Below are 9193 nucleotides of genomic sequence, written 5' to 3' on the forward strand. Positions count from 1 at the left end.
TAGTATATACACATATATACATATATACCCACTATATACTATATATAGTATATACATCATATACAGTATAAACAGCATATGTAGTATTTATAGTATACATATATATATACTATAAAACTGAAATCTTAACTTAAAAAAAATATAGACACATTCCCAACCAATTTTTGAGCTGCACAACAGGTCTTGATTTAACTTAGAGAAGGGCAGAGTGCTATCACCTACTCTCTCAGAAACTGAGTCTGCAAAACACATTTGAACAGTATATACACACCAAGGTGAAGCATATCTTAACCATGCTCCACAGTTGGTTTCTAAGGAGAGAAGGACATTATTTTGCCACAGTGCTTACCTCTAATGGACCATTTATGAAGTCCCAATAATATCAACTTCTCAGGAAAGAATTGGTCTACCTTCTCTTCCAATAATAGAATTAAGAAGAATCTTTAAAAAAACTGAAATGACTATTTACACTTAGGTTTGAATCAAAGATCTCTGTGGGTAAATTTATTGAAATAATTTTTATGTCCCTGACATTCTTTTTTTTTTTTGGTATACAACAATTTTATTGGTGTTTTAATATAATTCACCCAGAATATGAATGCATCACATTAGCTAAGTACAAGGCATATGTATAAGCAAAAATTATAAATTTATGACACCCTTGTGCCTTTCCCCTAATGACATTTCCAACTTTTAATGGTTTGTAGTTTTTCCTCTGCAGACATAGGATAATTAATATAGATATGTCATTTTTGAGTTTATATTTTACACAAACTTATTATTTTACTTTAAAATAGTTTCTAGCCATGGCATTAATATTTATTAAAATTTCCGTACATATGAAAAAAGGAATTTATTTCTGTACATATGAAAGAAAGGAATAGGGAGTGTCTGTAAATGAATGATTTTATAGACACTCCCTATTTGCTTTTATTTATTTATTTATTTATTTATTTATTATTATTATACTTTAAGTTCTAATAAGAATAACTTGAGATAAAACCTTGAAGGAAAATTCTTCTTAATTGACTAATTTTTCCTTAAGAAATCTTGTTTCAAGACTTAGTAGTTCAGTCTATGGTATGTCATAAGAAAGGAAATATATATATACATATGTGTGTATGTATATGTATGTGTGTACTAAAATAATTCTGTATATCTCAAATAAACATATATAAACACAATTCACTTTCTAGATTACTTATATGGATATGTTTAATTATTTCTGGTGTTTAGAAAATTTAGAATAAAGATCATCATCACTTAGGTACAATTTAACAAAATTTAAACTTTAGAATAAACAAAACTTAACTTTTAGAAAAAACACGAACAAAATGTAATCTTTAAAATAAGACTATCCTCAAATAATTTTATTTTTCTCCACAGCATTACCTTCCAAAGTCAATTTCTTTTCAAAGTTCCAAAGGAAATCAAGCACCTTAAGAAGTATCTGAGTACCCATATCAAAACCCATTTTTGGAAGTTTAGATAGCCATGATAAACTCACTGCAGTATGAAAAAAATACAGTAGGCCGGGCGCAGTGGCTCATGCTTGTAATCCCAGCACTTTGGGAGGCCGAGGCGGGCGGATCACAAGGTCAGGAGATCGAGACCACGGTGAAACCCCGTCTCTACTAAAAATACAAAAAAAATTAGCCGGGCGTGGTGGCGGGCGCCTGTAGTCCCAGCTACTCGGAGGGGCTGAGGCAGGAGAATGGCGTGAACCCGGGAGGCGGAGCTTGCAGTGAGCCGAGATCGCGCCACTGCACTCCAGCCTGGGTGACAGAGCGAGACTCCGTCTCAAAAAAAAAAAAAAAAAAATTAAAAAAAATTAAAATAAATAAATAAATAAATAAAAGAAAAAAATACAGTAGCACTGAGTGTGGCACCACATCTATACCTGGGCAAGCCACGCATCTGCTGCAGACTCAACTCAAAATGGTGTAGAGCTGCTGAAAAATTATATCATTAGGAAAAGGAATTAATTCAATTTGGGTTGCTCTGTATTGTACAATTCGAAAAGAAATAAGCTTTGCCCTCTGAGTGCTTTCCTAAAACAGAACAGTTCTACCTGGAAGGCAGCTGCATCAATGAGCCTCCATTAACACAGCTTCCAAAACCTCATTTCTACTCTCTTGAGAAAATAAGCATTCCAGTGTGATGCCCAGTCCTATCAAACATTTATCATCACCCAATACCAGATGCAGCATCCAAAGCAAGCATATTTCTCTCACACACCCACCAGCAGATGAAGTTGAGGGGTTTGCTGACATGGGTACTGGGTGTAGCTTCTGGTTGAAAGCCAGAGTGGAGGTCTTTTCACTAATCCATCAGTTCACATAACATGGAAAACAAAATTACTCTCTCCACTCATTATTTTTTTTTCTTAAGGAGTACAAGAATGATTGCAGGTCTATTTGATGTTTATATTTATGGCAGGGAACTTTAAAGAAAATTCCAGCTCAAGGTGAATTCTGTGAGATGGTACTGATCTAGAAGAAGAAATGAGCCTCCCTCAAAGGAAAACTGAGGAAAAACCAGAGACAACAGGAGTAGTTCTCTAACTATAAACAATGCCAGCTTCAGGGCACAGAATGCAGCTGAGATGCCAGGTAATTTAAGTTCTAACATCTCACAGCCTGTGAGAAAGTGCATAAAGTTTTGCAGGGTGAAGTAATTTTATGGTGTCAAGAAGGAAGCCCAGATCCTGAGACCTGAGCTGCCCTTTTCCTGTGTGGCTGGCTCATTTCTTGCAGGTCACATAGACAAAATGTTACTGCATAAAATTTAAACAAGTAAATACTGTTTTTAATCCCTTTTGCACATTATAATGTACTCCTTTATGAGATGACTGTATAAAATCTAATATTTTTGGAGAAATTTTGAGATATAATTTGCATATATTCTGAAACCATTGGTAAACTGAGTAAATTAGAGAAGTTAAATCCAAGCACCACAAAATGTCAGACCCATTAGTTCAAAGAAATAGTGGCAGATACAACAATTAAGATACAAAAAGATTTGGAGAGCATGGTACCACAAAAACATGACTCATTAGGAACAAGCAGCCACAAGCTGGCATTTAAATGTTCAGGCTTTATGTTGTGTTATAATTCAGCATATGGCTGTGTGCACTGTGGAATACTTAAAATAGAATCATTTTCTGAACTGACAGGACAGCTCATGTCCTGAATATTGTCAACTAGGATTTAGATCAATTAATAGAGTAGTTAAAATGAAAGGGGGCCAACTGTCTTGGAACTATGGTAAGATTTGGCATGAGACTCCAACTTTGACATGTGGTAGTCCCCTCCCCTTCTCTGAGCCATGTGTTTAAGAATATTTACACTTTGGGAGGCCGAGGCGGGCGGATCACGAGGTCAGGAGATCGAGACCATCCTGGCTAACACGGTGAAACCCCGTCTCTACTAAAAATACAAAAAATTAGCCGGGCGTGTTGGCGGGCGCCCGTAGTCCCAGCTACTCGGGAGGCTGAGGCAGGAGAATGGCGTGAACCCGGGAGGCGGAGCTTGCAGTGAGCCGAGATCGCGCCACTGCACTCCAGCCTGGGCGACAGAGTGAGACTCCGTCTTAAAAAAAAAAAAAAAAAAAAAAAGAATATTTAATGACTACTTGTGTGAGTACAGTTTCGTGATATTGCCACCCAATTCCATAACAGTGAATACAGATGGCTGGGTCCTTACTAAATGATGTACACTATATAAGGAGAGTAATGCCCAGAATCCAATCTTCAGAGGGCAATGGAAATATAATTGATGAAAATAAGAGTCCACAACAACACCTCTTTATTTCCATTGCCAGGTAATTACAAAAGCCAAAGGATGCAAAGTTACAACCATCATCTAACGTTTCCATCCTGAGAAACCCACCAAGGACCAAATGTTCCCATATCCCTACTGCTATTCAACTGACATTAACGATTTCTAGATATGCAAACTCCTTGAGCGCAGGGGTTTTTTTGGCTTTGGTTTTGATGTCTGTACCCACCTACCGGACATAACCTGACACATAACCTCTCAATAAAGGCTTGCAGAATGAAAGAATTAAGTTACTTTTTTCCAGCCAAGGTCTTCTCTTCCCTAACATTGAGTTTCAAGCATAGAGTCTCTCAGCGAAACAACTCTGCAGCCCAGAGTGGAACCAACTACCCTAACTCACCCATAAATAAAACATATTGTCTATCAAATGATCCTCTTCAATGTAACCTGTTAAACGGCATTTATAGGAAAAACCTGGGATTCAGGGATTGTGGGAATGGCTAAAATCACATGGAGAGTGATGGGACACAGACTAAAGCTCAGTTCTCTTAACCTCCAATTCAATGATGTTTCTCTACCCCAAGGCAACTGTCTTATCTAGTGTAACTTCACAGGACTTCCGTATGTCAACAGAACTCAAGATATTTCTCCAGAAAAAGCCATGGTAGAGTTTCTCTGATTCAGAAAGCAGCCATGTTAGAAGCTTCTTTGTGACTTCTTGATTTTATTAAGTTCTCAAGTCATAGCATTAATACTTTACCAGTTTAGCAATATAAGGCCATATAAAATAACACTGCCAATAATTTGCTTGTAAAACTTTATTTTTCTTTTGATAACTAAAATAAAATTTAGAGGCCAGGCATAGTGGCTCACACCTGTAATCCTAGCACTTTGGAAGGCCAAGGCAGGCAGTTCACTTGAGGTCAGGGGTTCAAGACCAGCCTGGCCAACACGGTGAAACTCTGTCTCTACTTAAAATACGAAAATTAGCTGGGCATGGTGGCACACATCTGTAATCCCAGCTACTCAGGAGGGTGAGACATGAGAATTGTTTGAGGCCAGGAGGCCGAGGCAGCAGTGAGCTGAGATCGCACCACTGCACTCCAGCCTGGGTGATAGAGCAAGACTCTGTCCCAAAAAATAAAAATAATAAAAATAATAAAATTTAGAACCAGAAAATTGCAATTGACCACAAATAATGCAGCAAATACTGATCTCTTTTTCTTCTATGTTTGATGATTAGCCAAAGTATCTTAGAGCTATCACCTAATTGACTTCATTTAGTAAATGACAGAACTATAGCACAAAGAAGTTAGATGGTTCATTCAAGGTTAGTGAGCTAATCAGAGGCCAGTCCACCAGTTAAGCTTAATTCAAAAGAATATAATTTGGCAATACTGTTCATCTGACCAATTTTTTGAGCCCTTACTGTATACTAGGAGCTGAACTGAAGATATAAGAATAGGAGCCATCCTAAGCCCTCAATAAGCACACAGCTAAGTGAGGAAGACCAAACCCATACCAACCACAATTGTTCTCTCTGTGCACTGAGAAGAAAACGACAAATTCTGCCATAAGCTGGTTAGCAAAGGTGTCACAAGGTACATCCCATCAAAAGACGTATACATGTGAATGTCTCTTTTCCATTTTTAAAAATTATTCTCTAGGCTGATAATAAAAACTTGAGGAGATTTCTAAGATCCTTGAGGTTTCCAACCTTGATCTCAATGCTCTTATTTTTTAAAGATAAAGAAAACCTTGAGAGGACCGAACAAGAGGTCTCATCAGATGACAAATGTTTTTTTGTCTGTGGGAGTGATATCATTTAATTAAACTAATTAAATGAGATAAAGTGTGTAAAGTGCTTAGCAAAGTGCCAGGCAAACAATACCTGCTCTATAAATGGCCATGTTGATTCATTCATTCATTCATTCATTATTAGATAAGCACCATTATGATGTGGGTGGAAACTCTCAGACATCTATCAATTTATCAATCCAATTTGTGAAATGGCTATAGAATGCTCTGACAGTAAAGTAAAACAATAAGAAGCAAAGTTTCCAAAGACTCTTTGGAGTAATATCCACACCCTCTCCCCCCGCAACCCCGTCTCCAAGCCCAGCTTTCTGTGCTTCGCATCCCCCCATCCCCACCTGCCAATCTAAAGATTCGGCACTTCTTAAACTTGGCCCACTGGATCAAGCAATCTGCCAAGGAGCGCACCCTGTAGGCTCTTAATAATAATGCCTTTTGTTGATTCCAGAGTTTTGGTTCCGAGAAGCTGCACCATTCCAACTGCCCCCTGGTGAGCTATCCGGGAGTGATAGCACGTTTTCTGCGTTGCTGGGATAGGACTCTAAATTTTGAAAACTGCCACCAAGTGAAATTAATTTTTCTAAGTACCAAGTTCAGGTTTGGGTGACCTGGGGTGACCCTCTCATCTGGTTTATTATTATAATCAAGCCCTACAAGCTTTTTTTTTTTTTTTTTTCCCGAAGTACGCGCCCACACGCACATAAACAATAAAGTTATATTTCTACAGGACTTGCACTGTTGGGAGAAGGCTGCACAGGCCCCAGATATGCCTTTCCCGGAGACTATACACACTTGACACACATCCCGGAAGAGTGCAGAAGGCAGCACCTGGACCCACGGGAAAGTCCCCCACTGCTGTGCGTGGATTCCCAAGGCCTTTCTCTTGGGAAGCCAGCAAAGAAAAGGCAGCTGCTCCAGTGACTGGAGGTCGACCCGAGGCAGAGCTTTGTCCTCCCCGGGCCTCCCGCAGCCCCCAGTCCTGCGCCGGAGCTCGACCCGCGGGAGCCGCCCCGCGCCCCTTCCTGGGCAACAGGGCGGACAAGGCGGCCCGCCCCGCTCCCGCCGCCGGCCAGCCGCGGTTCTGATTTGCGGCGGGGCAGGTGAACTCTTCTTCCCGCAGCTGGCTGAATAATGAATGGAGCCGGGAGGGGAAGCCTAGAGCCAGGCGCTGTGGATTAAGCCGTCTTCCTCCCACCCGCCGGCTCCCTTCCCCCTCCCTAAGCACTGGCGGGGCGACTTCCCTGGCTCCTCGGAGCAGGTGGGAGCTCAGAGCGCTTCGCGTCCCCAGGCCCGGCATCCCATGACCCCAAACTCTTAATTTACTTATTGACTCATTTATTTGGCTGAGCCCGGATTGCATTTGATATCATGGCGACAACTACTCTCACGGCTTCCTTTTCTCTCCTGCCGCTCTGGGGTTTTACACGTAGCTTGGAGCCTCGGAGGAAAACCAGGAGGCGGAGGGTGAAGTAAAAGAATGAACCTAAATTCTTATTAACCACTTTTGTTCTGGGAAGCAGGCGGGTTCGTGCTTCTCCGTACTGGAGAGATTTCTTTCAGTGCAACTGAACTGCCCACGTCCAGAACACGCTCCAACCAGTTAGTTATAAAATCCTAACTGGACTTCAGGGGGAGACTAACTGAGGTAAGGAGGGCGGGAGAGAGATGGGGCTTTAAGATGAAAGATTGTATGTTTCTTAGGAACAGAAGTATTTTTAAACAGGTAAGAGCAATTGTTCGCACCTCACCTGTGCTCCATGCAGTTGCTTTCCCTTCGGGGAAAGGTAGGTGGTGGAAAGAAAAAGGATCAGTTTCAGAGATGTCACCTCTATCGGCCACCCACCCACCCAAAAGCACTTAGGGCAGAGAGGGAGGCCGTTTCTGGGGTGTAATCCGAATACAAAACAATCAGGAGTAGGAATCTTATCAGAAAAAGCCTACTCCAGTTTCACTTCCACCTCACCCTCCTCAGAAAAACTTCCACCCGACCCACAATACCATAAAACCTGCTGAGCTTTTTAAACTGCACGGTCACTCACACATATACACACACACGCGCGCACACACACACACACACACACACACGGCACCGCTCTCTCACCTTCGGAATGATGAGGCAATACTGCAAATTCCGCCAACGCTAGGGCCAGCCCGAGCCACACTTTGAGGACACCCATCGCCGCCTCGGCACCCACGATGGAGGAGCCCAGCCTTCAGCATCCAAGAAGCGGCTCGGCCAAAACGCTGGCTCCGGCGCTTGGAACCCGGGCGCACTGAAGGTGGGGGACCGCGGGCCGTTACCTCCGGGAAAAAGAGATGGACGGGCCGAGAGCGACACTCATCAGCCTGGAGGCGCCGGAGCGGGCTGGGGGTTCAATTCACTCGCTGCTCAGGCAGAGAGCGCGCCGAGCTCCCCCGCAAGGCAGGACGCCAACGTGAGCTTTGGGAGAATAAGAGGAGGCAGAGCACAGTTCTCCGCATCAAAGTCTCGCCTGAAAGTTGCTGGTCACCGGCTGATGGGATCTTCCAGCATTTCCCTCGGGCTAGACCCTTCCGCTCCTGGGTCCCCGACAGTGGAAATCCTGGCTCTGGGTTGTCCGAAGCAGCTTTTTAAAGTTCGCTTGACACCATACGTCGGCGCTGCGTCGGCACCGCGGGTCGCCGGGAGCCCCGAAAGACCCACCCACACCCACTCCTTGGTCGGGCCACCCGGCTCCGCAGACCTCATCTGCCGGGGGCCGCTCACTGGAAACTTTGTGCGGCGCTGAGGGCAGCTCCGGGCACTCGCCCGCGCTGCAGCCGCACGGCACAGCCTCGGGCTGCGCTCCCTGCAGCAGACTGTTCGGAAGCTTCCGAGGAAAGACTAGGGGGCGCTGCTGCTACTTTCTCGTCCCCGCCCCTCGCCTGGGTGAGGAGGGCTGCGGGGGCGCGGCTTGCTGCACACCAACACCCACCTCCGCGCTGAACACCCCGGCGCTGGTCTGCAGGGTAGAGGTGCAATGATTACGGGAGTGGAAGAAGAGCCATAATTTTAATTGCACGGAGGAAAAAGCTAGCGAGACTGGAAAAGACCCCCAAAATCAAGGCCACTCGGGCGAGAGAGCCTGGAAACGCCCAAAATACGCCGGGTCTGGACCCCGCGTTTAAAGGACGTACGTTCAGCCTTCCTCTAGCCTCCCTTGCCTCCTTCCTCTCTGCTTTGCTCGGTGTGAAAATGGACCCAGAGACTCGGAGCTTTGGCAAAGATTCCAGAGAGTCACGTGGGGAAAGGGAGAAGCGAGGAGGGGGGTGAGGGGAGGCCGAGAGAGCAACCTGATCCCTTTATTCATTCTGCTGGAGTTCAGATTGGCTTTGTCTGGGGAGGAATCAAAAGTGGTCATACCGGGGACGGAGGGGGTGGAGATAGGTTGCACAGTTCTTGCTCAGGCACACCGGAAGGCAGATGAACCGTGTCCACATCCCTTGTTAGGGAAGGAACTGCCGCGGGCTGGGGGAGCGTGTGCCCACATCAAAGGCCCTGGGGCTACCTCCCACCCCCACAGCCCGCCACTCCTGCTGGACTAAGTGCGTCCGGGGGACCTGATTGATCCTTTTTCCTC

At 44.3% G+C, this 9193-nt stretch overlaps 1 protein-coding gene across 1 annotated transcript in view; it reads right to left on the reverse strand.

The window, feature by feature from the left end:
- Window positions 1–8478, reverse strand: part of FRAS1 (Fraser extracellular matrix complex subunit 1) — a 461949-nt gene extending 453471 nt beyond the window's left edge. The window contains exon 1 of the mRNA XM_032149306.2: window positions 7696–8478. Within this exon, the coding sequence (XP_032005197.1) occupies window positions 7696–7771 (76 nt within the window). The 5' untranslated portion in view covers window positions 7772–8478. The remainder of the gene's footprint in view (window positions 1–7695) is intronic.
- Window positions 8479–9193: the final 715 nt, after the last annotated feature.

Source organism: Hylobates moloch, unplaced genomic scaffold (assembly GCF_009828535.3).
Source record: "Hylobates moloch isolate HMO894 unplaced genomic scaffold, HMol_V3 SCAFFOLD_2, whole genome shotgun sequence".
In the NCBI taxonomy this organism is placed as follows: domain Eukaryota; kingdom Metazoa; phylum Chordata; class Mammalia; order Primates; family Hylobatidae; genus Hylobates; species Hylobates moloch.